The sequence below is a fragment of the Nelusetta ayraudi genome, unplaced genomic scaffold (genome assembly GCF_046127955.1).
Source record: "Nelusetta ayraudi isolate G7.1 ecotype Tasmania unplaced genomic scaffold, CSIRO-AGI_Nayr_v1 ptg000090l, whole genome shotgun sequence".
Classification (NCBI taxonomy): Eukaryota; Metazoa; Chordata; class Actinopteri; order Tetraodontiformes; family Monacanthidae; genus Nelusetta; species Nelusetta ayraudi.
Window position 1 is genome coordinate 3,598,505 of NW_027466140.1, and position 16,153 is coordinate 3,614,657.

The following is a 16,153-nucleotide window of genomic DNA, read 5'->3' on the forward strand; positions in this document are numbered from 1 at the left end:
AAAAATAAAAACATGATCGAAACACACGCGAACATACAGGCACTCCGTGTTCCCGTGTCAGTGATTTAATGTCGTTTAATATGGGGAGAAAAACAAAGTGATCCCGGAAAGCGTGTTCCTGCATGCGTCTGTGGGTGTACAGTGTGACATGCCGTAATTATTGCAGATCCTTTAAAGCTCGCTGACTGACCTGCAGGCGCTTCAGTCTTCACAGGCTTGTTCCCATGCAGCCAAACAACCTTAAACCCATGCGGTTTAGCCTTCAATCCAAACGGTGGAGCTCAGCGTTTCCCCAGACGCCGAAGTGTCCGCCGCCTGAATGTCTTGGAAATGTGTCGACAGGCTTTTGCACATTATTGCGGCCGTTGCAGATCCAAAACATAAATGTTACTAAATGTTACTGTTGTTTTGTGTAAATAAACGGCTTTAGCAACGGGAGGAACAGAAATAAAGGCCCTGCGCTGGATCTCTGGATTTTTATGACACTTTCCTCCTCCGCTGATACGGATAAAACAATGGGATTATAAAATTGAACCGATTTAGAATCAGAATACAAACTCCAACCTACAGAGCGTCAACATAATTAGTATATTTGTGCCTGTATGAGTGTGGCGGCAGATACTTCTTTGTACATATCTTGTGGGAAACAGTAGTTTTTGAAAGGAGTGCACAATATATGTAACGGTATAATACGAAATCAACATCTCCAGAGGTTGAATGGTGAAAAATACGTCACTGTTGATAATTGCACTTTTTCTCTGACATGACCCTATTAAATTGGAAAGTGTGCAGATGATTCCATTTGTTTGTCTCTTGAATATCTTATGGGGGGGGGGGGGGAGGATTTCACGATGATGAGGATGCAGCCTGAACTCGCAGGAGGTGGAAGCAGTGATGAGGCCAAGGACAGTACACAAACATATGTAATCAGAAGGGAAACAATCTAGTTATATCATTATTCATATTATTATTCGTCATTTTATTATTGCTTTTCAAGTTTGAAATGTGCCTGCGCAATGACAGCAGAGAAGGAAGCAGCGTAAGCTGCCTAAACAACAGGATGTGTGAGTGTATAGGACGATATAGGATGTGATCGAGGCGTCGCAGCTTCTCTGCTTATTTGCAGACAATTTGTCCTTGTCTTGGAACGCATCTCCGAAAGAGGTGTCGCATTGCATGCGAGTGAATAGAATATTCAGGACGAGTGGGAATCGGCGCCGCACTTGAAGTGCGATGCAGCCGTTGCCACCGCCTAATGATTCCCGTTTCCGCATAATGACACAAACAACGTTTTTTTTTGTTGTTTTTTTTTACAATGTCCCGCGTTGACAATGAGCGCACTCGTGCTAAATGCAACATGTTTGAGGCCCTCATTTAAAATTGTAAACAGCGCGTCCGTAGGTGTCACAGACACCTCCCGCGTGAATAGGTCACGGTCTCCGAGGCGACACCGGAGCCCTCGGGGTCAAACCTGGGCTCTCGGCGCTCCTCTCCTGCGCCTACAGTATCAATGCCAGCAGCTGTGGGATTGTTTGTACACAGATGCAGGGGTGCTTGATGATAATTGCCTTGCAGCTGCACTCTGGGGCTGGCACCGGCTGCTTTTTATTTTTCCCTCCTGCTCCTCCTCCTCCACCTTCTCCACCTCGTCCTCCTCCTCCTCTCAGCGTTTCATATTGTGTGTAAGACGCTAAGAGCAGGAATGTGGGAAACAGTTGTAATTAAAGTATTCTGTAACTCAATTAAGGTCCCCCCTCAAGGCTGGAGCTGCCATCCTACACCTCTTCCCCTTGCTAGAGGAGCTCTGGCTGCGTCTACATGATAGCCCGTGGCCCCGGCCCCCGGGGCCGCCGCGTTTAGCTAATGTTGGAACTGGTTTTTCAGTTGGAGGAAGTGGATTTTGTTTTGTGAAAATGTGAAGGTAAAAAAAGGGTGTAGTGAGGTGGTGGGAGTGGGGGCGAGGGCGGGGCGGGGTTTGGGACGCAGTGAAGTGGAATAAATGGGGGGAGTTGCTGTTCCACGGAGGGCTGCTAACGCGGCTAGCACTCAGAGGTGAGACACTCATTACAGCCGTGAGTCATTTTTCATGGGCTGTTATCAACTCACCGTGCGCAGAAGATGGATGGATGACAATTACGCTGATCAAAACCTCGCAGGCCCTCGATGGCAGAAATGGAGCACTTGCCAAAATCATTATGCCGTCATTTTTTTTTTAGTTTCCCTCTTTTCCCCCAAAGAAATCTCAGCAAAAAAAACAAAACAAGCGAAGGCAACAAAATTTCCGGAGCACCTTTGGCTTTTGAAATGGCTTCTCAATATTTGAGACGTGGAGTTTCAAATGGCGAGGCAACAGAATGTGTGTGTGTGTGTGTGCGTGTGTGTGTGTGTGCCTTTTGCCAAAATTTCTTACTCTTTAAAATGGTGCAGGCTGGTTGCGGGAGGGGGCAATGTATTGGGTTAATTTGACCAATGACAGGCAACAATCAAGGTGCTCAATTAAGTGTATAACGATTAAGGCGTCAATTACCAAATTGATTGATGAGGCCAAATGATCCAATTCATTTTCTCCACCCAGCGTAAAAAATTGAGTGCAGCAATATGGGGGAGAAAAAATTTGTTGATTAATGGCTCAAATGTGCCGGACTTGATTTTCCCTAATAATATGTGCAATCCGATCTGATGGGAAATGGCTGTAAACACTCTTAAAAGGGTATTAAGAACAGGAAATGAGTCGCACTGATCAAAGAGGAATGATTAACTAAGAGGGCGATTCCAGCAGGTATTTAAATAATACATTTAAAAGCAGCCATAACTACGATTTTATTTGCTTCTCTTTATCTCCCACCTAATGCTACGATTGTCTAAAAGAGGTTAATGTATCAGATGAATGTATTCCTTTTCTCTGTTGCCATTGATGCTGGCGATGTTCCTCTGCCCCTCCGACAATAGCCAGAACAATGTTTGAAGAGCGCCTTGAGACCAGCTTGGACTGCGGCTTTAGTTTTTATTCTCTCCATGTTGTCAATGTGTAGAGGGATAATTGAAGCGATCCTTGACTATGGGATCTATTTATACAGAGCATAATTCCCCCTGTATTCAGGCTTTATCGTGGTGTCAGAACAGGCACAATGGCACAATAAGGTCAATATAATGAAACTGCAAAACAATATGGTGTCGTTCGTATAATAAAAAAAAGGAGCGAGCCACTCTGGGTTTGTTTGGGTTTGTCATAGAGGCCGGGTTGCGCTGGAGTAAAAATTATCACGGCCATAATGCAAGTTATTATGAAGAAAAATGAAATACACGCAGCAACTTCATTCATAATCGAATCAATTGACCTTTTTAAAAAAAAAAAAAAGAAAGAAAAGAAAAGAAAAAAGGTTTAAAAGTTTTAAACATTTGCATTAGTGTTTAGCGAGTGGCCTTTTATTTTATTTTATTTTTAATTTCCTCTCATTAAAAAAAATTATGTTAAAATCCCTGAAATCCATTTAATTAGATTCAGCTAATTTTTGTATTTGCATTCATTGTGCTATAGGCTGTCTCAGCAGTATTCTTTTTAGGTGTATGATATTTATGCTGCTGCTCCTCAAAAAGGCTTTAAAAAAAAAAAAAATCTTAAAGACTTCTTGCTTCCCTCTTTTTGGGGGTGTTTTCTGTCATATTCAACACCATCTGGAGCCAGAATTACACCAGTTATCGCCTCTTTTTCCATTAGCAATTTGACAAATACCCCCCCTTCTTTTAACCAGCCCCATATCATTCTGCTTGACTTTCCCCAGGGCCTGAACTCAGTTATTGATTGCCTGTTCAGTTTCACTTGGAAAAGGTTGATAAAAGGAGGTTTTCACTTTCTCAATTTGATGTGACAGCTCCCTAACAAGAATAATGGAACAGGCCCATTCACAGGCAAATCAAGCTAATCCAGCGTGCCCCTCCGCTCTCAATGGAGAAGTCACAGTCCTTCCCGGCCCATTCCATCACAAGCCTTTCTCTTCACAAACCTTCAAAGTTGGTCCAACTCCTCCAGAAGGACAACATCGCTCTTTGTATGTGCCTCTCGCTCACCATCGAACGGATAAATAGCTTGATAAACGTATACAAAGTCAGACGGGAAACAAAACCGAGGCATATAATCAGTTTGCTTTATGTGTAATCTGATTTCACTGATTCCCACCGCTCATTATGCCCGCGTCCGGGCCTGACAGCTCCATGTTGTCGTACCTGTTGACGCTGCTTTTAAACCAAAGTGGCACGAATTTTTACGACGAGAACAGTAAAATAAGACCAACGTCGGGGCGATTGTGTTGCGAATAAAAAAAGCAAGAGTTCAGCCGCAGTCACGGCCCAGTTGTGAGATGTGACTAAGAGATTTCCCTCGACCCTGTTGCTCTTCGCTGGAATGCTGTGGCTTCCCTTCTAATCCTCTTTCTGAGCAGAAACCAGGTGGCAAACGAACGTGTATTTCTGGCCTTGTGTGAGTCACAATAAGTGAATGGACATCGCTTGGCCGACTGTAAGAGCCTCCTATGTAAATAACATGCGTGCGTGTGTGCATCGTAAGCTAAAAAGATAATCCAGGGACCGAAACAGAAGCATTCGGCAGAGTTGCTGGTAACTTTACACTCTCAGAAGGTCCTTAATAACATCACTGGAGGCCGATGAAGCCTTAAAATCAGCTCTTGAATGAAAAGAAGCCACTAATACCTGAAAACAACAGATAAACTGAGAGCGGAGGCCTCTCTCAAACTCCCCCCCCCCACCCCCCCGTCTTCAATGAACAGGCGGCGGAGGTCTCATTCACGTTTGACTTAACAAGACCCAACAATGACTTTGTAACACTCTAGTTGCGCCATTAAAGTGCCTCGGGCTCGTCTCCCATTCTGCCTTCAGATGGGAGAAAGGGGAGATTAACATGATTTTGCTTTATCCGCCACATACAAGCCTCCGAAACCATAAAACACAACCCAAAGACGTCCCTGTCCCGCTTGTGAATGTGCACTTGTTACCGCTCTCGATTCGGCTTTCAGCCCCCTCTAAAGAGACAAGGCCCAATCACAATATTGTCAAGGCTCTGTTGGTTTTCTGGTTCAAATCCTTGTTCACGCTGTTTGCTGAGTACTCATCTGCTGTGACAGCCTCCAGACAAACAGTGAGTCCTGAAAGAGGTCTCCCACAACCAGATCTTTCCTGCTGAGCAGCCGCTGAAACGTTCCTTTCTCTCTCCATCAAGTGGAACCCGGGCTATTGAGTTGGCCCCTGGGATCCCTCCATTGAGGTGGGCTATGGGCCAGTGCTCGGCCCCTCCTCACCCCGGGCCACCCTCATTCTCCCGGCACACCTGTACCCCCTAAAACCCTCATCGTGGGAACCACTGTGCTGCCTCTGCCACCTGAACTGCTCGCCGTGCCAGCTGGGCACATCTGACAGCGCCATTGGGAGTCGGAGCACACGCGGAACACACACACACACACACACACAACCTCCCTGGTGCACCTCTACCCTCTAAATCTCCATGGCACACTGCAAAAAATTGCATCAATTAATCAACATTCATGGACCGTTTACTTGAGCTCCCCTTTTGTGTGCGGCAGGGCCTAATCCAGACAGAGACCAGGCTGTTCTGCGGCGCTGCAGACTGCGTCACTCCGGCTTTTGTGCGAGGAAACCCATCAACTGGTGTTTGAGGGAAATGTTCTCCCCCCACTGAGAGCCTAACCTTCCCCCTCTCTCACCCTCTTCCTCCCGTGGCCCCCCTCGGCACTCGGGGCAGGAAGTTCTATCTCTTGGAGGAGGCCGTCCATCCACCCATCCATCCATCCATCCATCCATCCATCCATCCATCCACCCATCCATCTTGCCTCTTCCAATCCAGTTCACAGCTGTGCCACATGTATGAAGACATCTGCCCACATTTGATCAGATATTTCATTTTTTGCCACAGAATGATCCCACCCGACGTCCCCACCCGCGAGGGAGGCAGCAGCCGCATGAATGTGCCGACACTCTCCCCCCCCCCCCTCCAGCGCATAATAACCTGCCAATTCTTCGCCGCGCAGAAGAAGCCAGTTTAATTGGGCCGTGCATTTAGGCCTCTTCTGCGATTACACAATTACAGCGGAGATGCATTTCTGCACGTCGCGATGTTTGCCCCAATTTGCTGCACTTTTCATACAGTTTAACTCTGGTTTCCCTTTTCAGGGGATGCAAATTTGTCTCATTTGGCTTCAAATGAAGCATAATTGCTCACATTGAAATCCACACCTTTCCGCGAGAGGTTCCTGCCAGTTAGTTCTCATTAAACCTAAGGGGAACAAACATTTCCGATTCAATTTCGGCGCGCGTGACATCTGTATAATCTTGTGTTAAAAGCAGGGAAATTGGAGACAAAATGGATGCTGAGTGCATGGATAGAGAGTTAAAACTCAGTTTGCTCAAGTCAGTCAGTGCAGAACCCCCAACTCACACACACACACACACACACACACACACACCTCCGCACCCCCTTTATCAAGTCTGTTTTCTAAATTTCTCACACACTCAGTGAATGACTGACTAGGTTTTAAAAAAGACGCACAAAACACACCGAGGGACATTGCTGATTGAAAATAAAGCTGTTTCAATTGTTTTAAAGACGGCGAATGGCGTGTTTGCCGTGCGTGGCCGGAAAAAGCATTCAATTAAGTGCAGCCTAATTACTTTGAAAGGCATGTGCGGCCAGCCTCTCCAAATTCAAAAAACACAGAATGGTGTGTCAACCCCGACATGTGATCGCCATCAAAGTGTTTTCCACTCCTTCCTCCTCTTTTATATCACTGCCTCGAAAGTTATAGAAAAAAACTTTTTCAAAAAGGCCCTCTGAGCCTGAAGTGGTGGCCTGAGTCCACTCCAGACAATGGTCTACAAGATACTGTTTAAATTCATATCCGCTCTTCCTTTCTTGCGGGGGGACAACACAACAAGCCGCTGACCCACTGATACACAATTAGAAGTGATGCGGCAGTTAAGGCTACAAGCAACTCTGTTTAACAGTCTGTCTTTGACCCTCCACCATTGAATAAATATAATGCCCCCAATGAGAGTAAGACACTGAGGTGGAGTGAAAAGGGGAGCTGGGGAAGATTTTAAGCCACACATAAGTAGTTAAAGACCTTTATAGAGTATAACGCCATTATCCCTGCTGAATAAAAATAGGATTTAGTGTTTTTTCCACTTAATTTAAATCAAAAGAGTCCCCACCTTACATATTGCGCTGGTAATGTAATGGAGAGAGACCCACAAAAAAGGCTTTGTAGCCCTGACACCTCCTATAGTGGGACTGTGTTGTCCCACGAGCAAAAGGGAGAGAAAGGTTTTTCTTCCCCGCGTTGCTATCTGCGAACGCATTCTAATTGATGCCGCTGCATTCCTCCACTGGATGCATTCAGTGAATAACGAGCGCCGGGCTGAATACCCATGAATTGGTCCCCACCAAGCAAAGCAGTAAAGCCTTTGCCACCCCCGCCGCCCCCTCCATCTCCATCCCTTGGCCTCCCCGCACCGCCACCGCCGTCGTAACCAACCACCAAGTCCCACCACCTCCCCTCCGGGAGGAAGGGAAGAAAAAAAAAAAAAAAACCTTCCCAAAAGCTCTCCGCTCTAGCTTTACCGCCCATTAAAGCGCAACCATTGTGCGGGGATGCGGCCCACAAAAGCTGTCAATCTCTCCGGGGTCCTCCAAAGCTTGGACTCACACAGACTGGAGTGACAGACACCACCGACACCCCCACGGCCCCCCCACCTCCAATCCAACCCTGTCCACTGCCCGCCCCCCCCGCACCCCAACCTCCCCAAAAAAACCCTCTCCCGAAAAACTTCTCAGCTCACTACCCACCCACACACCCCCAACCCCTCTCTCTCTCTCTCTCTCTCTCCTTCTTGCTCTCTCTCTCTCCCTCTCTCTCGCCCCTCGCTCTCTCCAGGCCCGCCGCACAAAGCATCAATCTGTCTTCAGCCCCAGCACCCTTGGCCCTTTGTCCCATCTGCAGGTGCCTCTGAAAGCACCCACGGTCGCCCCAGCCTCTGTGCACGCCACGCCTAGTCCAGGGACAGGAACTGCTGACAAAGGCCCAGTGTGGGAATGAGGGATGCGTAAGAGGGAGGGGAAGGGGGTGCCGAGGGTGGGTAGGGGGGCCCGCTGCTCCAAGACAGATGGCTGGGGAAGTCTACCAACTCCTCCACAGGGGCTGTCAGTTTGCATTCAGGGCCTCGAATGAGACACACAGGGGAAGAACCAGTGAAGGAATGCCCACCAAAACTGCAGCGGCTACTGTAAACTTTAGAAGGAAGCGCAACCAGCTGCATTTCCAATGGGGGGAAACCGAGGGGGAAAAAAAAGTCTATTTGAGGCAAAAAAAAAAATCATTTGGAAATGGTGACAAAGACACAACATTGGATGAAAGCGTCTGACGCGTTGACGTTGTTGTTCAAATGCCTCGCTGAAGAAAATACGTGATTCTCTGTTTATTAACATTTCAGAATAATTTAGAATAGTGAAAACTATATATTTTTAAACTAGTTGAGTCACTTTTCTGTGTTTTTTAAACTGGGTTTTCTAATCAGCCTTTTAAATGACTGTACCGACATGAAAAGCTATGATGACTTATGTAACTATGTAGAGTTTGATTTTATTCCGTCATTATTTTCAAAGGTCATGAATATTCGATAGAATGTTGTGGTGCTACTTTTCCCTGCACTGACAAAACACAAGCCTTTAAAGGCCCAGCCTGTAAGATTTAATGACATCTAGTGGTGAGAAAGTGTATTGTAAACACACTTTCACTCTATACCTATGGCCATAGCCTTTTTCATTCATTCTAATATTGATGATGATGATGATGATGATGATGATGATGATGATTTGCAATCAGACTGATGAGCTGAATCATCCACCTTGCAGAAGTCAGATGACTTCCATATCATTCGGCAAAAAAATTCTCAGCAAATTCCAACCAGAAAACCAGGATGGAAATCCCTGTTATCTGCTTGATGTCACATCTGTCTTGTACCAGCTGTGATGTCAGGGTAAAACAACAAACCCCTGAGGAGATCTGGATATCTGGGCTGCTGAATGAATGTGACAGCAAAATATGACTGCTTCAAAAGAGCTTCAAAATGACAAATTTTCAAATTTTAGGTAAAAACTTTCTAACTCCTTGAAACAATAATTTTCAGAAGTTAAGGTTGGTTACACATTAGACCTTTAATTCTTCTCCAGCACCTTCATATTCAACACATCCATAATGTCTGAGCTGTGATTTAAGAATAAAAACAAACAAAAAACTATATATCTTATAGAGTTTACTCTCTCCCTCTCTCTGTCTGTCTCTTTCTGTGTGTGTGTGTGTGTGTGTGTGTGTGTGTGTGTGTGTGTGTGACACAACTGTGTAGAGAGAGAGAGCCTAACTTGTACTCAACCGTTCCTGCCGCTTCTATGTCCCTGTGCAGAGCGCAACAAGTTCTGTCAGTCTCATTGATGTTACTGTGCTGCCCCCATGTGGGCTGACCTTAAAACGCTAAAACTAGTTTGAAGGCGAACAGTAACCGTAGAGGGAGGTGTTGAGGCCAAGGTTTGTTGTGGATAAACCTTTTTGTATGTTTGCCAAACATTTAGATACATTCATTTTAGTTCGGATTTAAGCGCACTGAATGATAAATATTTTTCAACAGATTAAATACAGTTATTCATTTAACGTGTACTCAAACCAGTCCTCTTTGACCAACATTGTTTTCCTTGAACATTTTCTACAAAATGTAACTTTGAACTTATGTATTACAGATAAAAAAAAAAAAAATAAAAAATACATGTATTTACAGTTACTATCAAATATTTGGAAGACCATGGATAAATTAATGAAATAGGTAATGTCTTGATTTCGCCACATGGTGGAGACAGAGACCAAAGTCAGTGAGAACGTTGCAACAAAGTGCGTTTGGGTAATCGTCACACAGCAATGATATTTTCAGGTATTTGTAGTTTTTTTTTTTTTTTTTAAACATTACAATTATGTTTATTTCAGTTTTATTTAATAGAAACATTTTCCTCTTTACCTGTAATTGAATTGTAGAACAACAAATCCTTGTCCAGTAACCTTTTGGTAAATCTATCACCAGGACAGATGGTAGCTTCTAATTATTAAAAAGACATTTGGTTTTAATTTGTTATTTAATGACTACACACAGACGATTGACCATATGTTGCAGGATCAGGACATGAGTTGATGGTTGGTCAGCATTTGAATGAATGAATGAGATCTCAAAGATTATGCTAGAATATTTATTTACTGCAACCACTCTCTAGCTCTGACGAGGACAGGAAATGCAAACTAGACCCACATGCAAAGAACTATCAAGGTCACATGCACTTTGACACAATGCAAACCAGATTCTGCAAGGCAGAAAAGCCATTGTGATGTCTATTTGTGGCCCCCCTTGCTTTGCAACCCACAGCTTTGTCAAACCAAATGCTCTATGAGTTAACAGTGTACTTATGAGCTTGAAAACCCCTCAGTTAATGAAATGCTGTAGAGGCTGTGTGGTTAACACATCATGTTTCAGGAAGCCAAAGAAAAGCATGATAAGCACTACTCTGGTTGTTGACTTTGTTACTTTTCAAGATTAACGGTAATATGAAGAAGTAAAAGAGTTAGAAACACTAACATCATGCTATAGTTTATATTTCCCATAGTAATATACAATACAATATCTAGTTTGAAAGGCAAGTCAACCACATGTTCTGAAAATTCTAGCTTATGTCGTTTACAAATCAGATGTTTTGTTTTCACTGGAGGAAATGTTTCATCATCAAGACATTTCAAAACCACAAAGTCATACACATTACTAATGTAACCAACCAAGTCATACATACCCTGATACTGTCAGACTTTGCTCAAAGTGATCATCTTGGTTTAAAACATCAAGTGGATCCTGACTGGAAAATATTCCTAACAGCATTTTTAATGGGCAATTATCAAGTGCACTGTCTCAATATATTATTAATGCCCTGTGTTTATTCTCAGCTGTTTTTTCATGAAACATTAATAAGCTGTATATTGCACTAAGAGCTGCATGTTCATGTTGCAGCCACATATTTCAGTATAATCATCATACATGACATCGATCGCCACTCTTGAATAATCCCTGCTGTCTATCTATCTATCTATCTATCTATCTATCTATCTATCTATCCTATATAGATTAGATTTAAACAGCAGAGCAATGATAAAAAGTGTATACCAAGACGAATATGAATAATATCTAGAAGGGACGGAAATTGTGATCTTAACTTAATGATCCTTGAGATGTAATGACAAACTGCCAGCGCAGAGGTTGCACTATAAAGTGTCTTTGAGTTTTCTGATTTATACAAATAAAATGTATTATTCATTAGTATCATCCCTTATTTAGGATGGCCAAGGCGAGGCAGCGAGGAGGCTATCTGGCGCCGCGACTACATTACCCAGAGTTCTGCAGGCGGAGGGGAAAAAAAAAAAAAGTCGCCGCACCTTCGCCGGGTGGAGCTAGTAAACGTGGGAACGCTGCTGCTCGCGCTGCAGCGGCTCGCTCGCCGGAGTGAAGAATTTGTTTGACAGGGGAGCGAACGGGAGCAGCGCACGGGGGGCTGAAAGGGGAAGCAAAGTTTATATTCGCGCGCACGGCCCTCTGTTTGCGTGCGTGCGTGCGTGCGCGAGTGTGTCTGTTACAGCGAGCCGAGTGGAGGGAGGCGGAATCGGGAGCGACACCAAATGATTCGCAGGAGTCTCAGCAACAGGGCGCAGAGCGAAATGTCACGGACTGTTTGTGCCTTGAGCGACGGGAAGCGCCACTACTAGTCCGCCTCGCCTCGACCAGGAAACCCCGGAAGATTCTCTAGATTTGAAGAAAAAAAAGGTGCACGGACGAGGGGTGTGTGTGAGGGGGAGAGAGAGAGAGAGACAGTGAGTGAGAGGGAGAGAGAGAGAGATATAGAGAATGCGAATGCGAATGGTGCCAAGATACCGGAATTGCACAACATGGGAGCGATGTAGCGTCGCCGTGGCGTTTCACAAGGCGAGATCTAGCGGTGGAGTGGAGAGCAGATAGCCAAGGAAGGCGGCCAGCCAGCTTCACTGACATACATGCAAAGTTATTCCGCGGGAGGAGGAGGCGAAGCCGAGCCGGAATCCGAGGAGTTCGTCCGCGTCGAGGAGACCGGAGGGAGAGAGAGAGAGAGAGCGAGAAATCTGAGAAGATAAGAAGATGCTACGGAGAAGGCTGAACCGTCTGGTATGAGTGACACACACACACACACACACACACACACACACACACACACACACACACACACACACACACACACACACACACACTGTTAGCTTGAAACTGACGTTCTCTGCTGCCGTTTCTTCTTCTTCTTCTTCTTTTTTTTTAAATACTGCCCTGCCGTGAAGAATGTAAGCTGGCATTTTGTCACACCCTCCGCCGCCCTCATCACCCTTCATCACCCCACCGCGACCCACCTCCACTCCTCGCGAGGCGCGTGCGTGACTGGTGGCAAACTGTTGCATCGTGACACCCACTCCAGGGTTTTGACGTTAGTCGGCTAACTGCTCGTGGCCAGCCAGGAAGTCACGACCCAGTTCAGCAGCAGCAGCAGCCGGCCGCAGCCGTCACCACATTGCACTGTTGGTGTTTTTTTTCTCTCCCAAACGTGTGTCTTGAGGGAAGGCCCCACATGATTCAAAACTCAACTCTGTGACTGTTTTATAGCCACGTGACGTGTCTCTTGCCTGTTCATAAACTCTCCAGGAATGGAAAAAGTCCCTCCTTTGCCACTTTGTCTGCTGAAAAAGTAGCTCTTTGTGGTATCACAAACAAGGGCACCGCCTGGTATCTTTGCCGGCTCAGAGGTCACTTCCCACTTCCAACTAGCGGTTTGACGCCACCGTGTGACGCCGCCTTGTGAGCGTCCCAGCTTGTATTAGTCGCCTTCAAAGACATGCAAAAGGTTCAACAAAGATTTACTCTTAGCAGGAAGCTGAGAGAGAGAGAGAGTTTTTTTGTCTAGCTAATCATGTGAGGCTCCTCCCTTTTGAGTCCGAGATAAAAATAAATATCTGTAAAACGATTATGACGTGGAACGTTTAAACTATGCCAACATGCACTAATTTATACTTTTTTTTAAGTGAGATAATCCTGGAACCAACTAACCTGAAGCTAAATGAAGAGAGCATCATACTATCTCAAGAGGATGGGGGGGCTGCCTTTCTCTGGGGTACTGCAGTCTAATTATAGTAGCTGTTCAGCGGTTTGTCAGGAACCGGCATTTTGGAAGGAAGAAGACACGGGGGGGTATGGAAAAGGAACAATGTGTTAGGGTTTGTCAGGAGAGCAGTCCAACCGCAAATTAAACAAAACACAACACGGTTCAGCCAGCGTGGTTGCTGCCGAAAGATGTGTTTAGCACCACATTGGAGCAGAAATCCTAACCTGAAGAGACATTCGTTCCACTATTCAATCTGTACGGGGTGAATGGTGAATATAGGATGATGGGCAGATGATATAGTATAGGCGTATATAGTATCTGTAGCTCCCACTTCTCTTCACAACTCGATTATGCTCCAGTAGAACTATCCCTTTGACACAGTCATGTGTCCACAAAGGCACTGGGACTCTTCTGTCACTGTGTTGCCATGAAATTGATGAAACCGTCACATCGCTAAAGAGCAAAACAAAGCGTGGCTTCAAATCGATTAGTTTGTTAGGCGTCCAGCGGCAAAACAGTTCGGAAATCAAGATCAAGCAATCTGAATGTTTCTTTTTGCTTCACATCGCTTGAATAAAACTGGTTGCTGATTTACGTGGACCTTTTACAAGAGCGAATTGTCTCGGACAGTCGAGCTGACGCTCAACACAACAATTCCTATTTAGGCATTGAATGTTCACGCCGCATCAGCCAGCGCCTGCACTAACAACCACCTTAGACACTCGAGGCCTGTCACTTACAAATGCTTGTAAAGAAAGAAAACAGGCGTCACCACTCAGTATAACCTGACAGGCCTGTAGAGAGTTGAGGAAGTAGTTTTAATGAAAGATGCAGTGCACTACACAGAGCACGTCTTTTGGATCTTTAGGAACACTTGGGCTTCAGCTGTGCAGGGCAGGGTTGTCTTAACAAGTTTTGAATGCAATTATTGCTTGTTCTCAGATGGATGTTTTACAAGATTAATTCAATTTGGTCATTTTTTTGACAGTTGACAGGCCATAAACAACATCTTAACATGTTAACCAAAAAGTGGAACAGACCACAGTAGCTGCGTTTCCGTTAACCCTAGAATTGTGCTAAACCTAAATATCGCAATAAAAAACTGCTAATGCTAACGCCTAAACTTTGGAAAAGCTCAGATATGGCAAAAGGCTTTTACGGTCTCATGAGGTGGTTTTTTCCCGATATAGAGGTATATAGCAAACACTTTTTTTGCATTTACACATCACCGGACGTGACATACGGGGTCACGTGACCAGTTCACTTCAAGTGAAAATGGAGCGTTATGTCTGGACGAAGGAGGAGACGGAATATCTTTTACAAGTAATCAAAGAGAAAAATGTAACAACCATTCTTGACAGCAAGCAAACGTAAACACACAAAAGCAAACGTGATTCTCGTAATGAGAATTATGAGAATTCTCATGGGACGAGATTTTATGAGAATTACAGCCTATGCACTTCGCACCATTCAATGGAAACACCTACAAATCGCAATTGTGCTTTGTCGAAATTTTTAGAAATATCGCTTGTGAAAGGTGGAATTTTCTCATTTACGGAGAGGTCGCTAACAGGCTGGAGACACATGTGAAGAGAGCGCACGGGACCTTTGAAGTTGTTTTAGTGCTGTTGAGTCATTTGTAGTTTTTTCACTGAAGTTCCAAGTTCTGCTCTGAATATGCGTGGAGGCAGATGTGTTTCTGAGACGGACGGGGCCAACGAAGAGCTGCCTCGTGATACATCCTCTGTCTAAAGGCCACATACATTTGAATGAACGCATGTGATGTGTGTGTGGGCTTTTCATTTTTTTTTTTTAAAGAAACTTTCACGGTTAGCATTCCAATTAAAACAATAAATTATGTCATACTTAATAAGAAGTTGACTTTGACAGCTGAGCCACACAATCAGACGAGCTAAATATATCTCTTGTTCCAGTTTCTTTGATGTTCGGGTTTACTGTGATCCCGTTGGAACCAAATACATTCGCTGTTGGGACAATTTCCTCCAACCCCCCTTAAAAAAATAAATCACTTTAGAGGCTCAGAAGTTGCGGTGGGCACCTCACAGGATAGTGACTCCAGCGTCTTTGTGTCCGTATCCTGGGTTTGTTCTGTGGAAGTGCGCTTTGGTATTTTGCCAACTCGAACTGCTTCCATTCCGTATTTCACGATTGGTCAGTTTCACGCCCTCACCTTTTAAAGTTCACCCACTGGTTTCACTGCCCTGGCCGTATGCTAATCGGCCACGAAGGGACTCCTAGCTCAGCACAGAGCGCCCGTGCATGACGGCGCGTGTTGTTAATGCTACAGAGCCTTTACTGCCTCTCCGTCTCGCTCGCGTGCATCACTAACCTGTTGTCACCGGCGGCTCCGATCCTCGGCCGGCTGTGTGAGCAGTATAGATACTGACGGTGAACCGGGGGGAAGCAATATAATAATTATAGTGCCTGACCCTGCTGGCGGCCTCCCTCTAAGTGTTGCCAGGTCAGCTCGTTTTCCCGCTTCTGGGGAGAACTGCTGCTGCAATTTCTCTCTGGCGCGGGCAATAAATATTTTGCGTGCAGCAGCCAGGCCCTGCTGTCACTGATGCACACACAGCTGTTATCTCCTTTGTATTTATATCTGCCGGACTCTTGGCTCCCTCCCTTCACCCACCTCTCCGCAGTGCACGGATGGGTGGGTGGGTGGGTGGGTGGGGTTCCCACGTTGGCTGTGATTGTTGCCACGATTTTCGAACCCACTAATGTTTCCTGCCGTACTTTCCCCGTAGCACGAACAGCAGAATTGTTTGCGATTGTGAGGTTGGCGGTTGGTTTCCGTAAAAAAAAACGGAAAACGCAGAATATGACAGAATTGGTCGTTTTTCCACCGAA

The 16,153-nt window shown here is 45.2% G+C and overlaps 1 protein-coding gene across 6 annotated transcripts in view; it reads left to right on the plus strand.

The window, feature by feature from the left end:
- Window positions 1-11,566: 11,566 nt before the first annotated feature.
- Window positions 11,567-16,153, plus strand: part of atp11c (ATPase phospholipid transporting 11C (ATP11C blood group)) — a 42,875-nt gene continuing 38,288 nt past the window's right edge. For 5 of the 6 annotated variants that reach the window (XM_076046727.1, XM_076046728.1, XM_076046733.1 and 2 more), the window contains exon 1: window positions 11,567-12,303. In XM_076046727.1, coding sequence (XP_075902842.1) covers window positions 12,277-12,303 — 27 coding nt within the window. In that variant the 5' untranslated portion in view covers window positions 11,567-12,276. The remainder of the gene's footprint in view (window positions 12,304-16,153) is intronic. The other variant, XM_076046734.1, reaches the window with a different exon arrangement.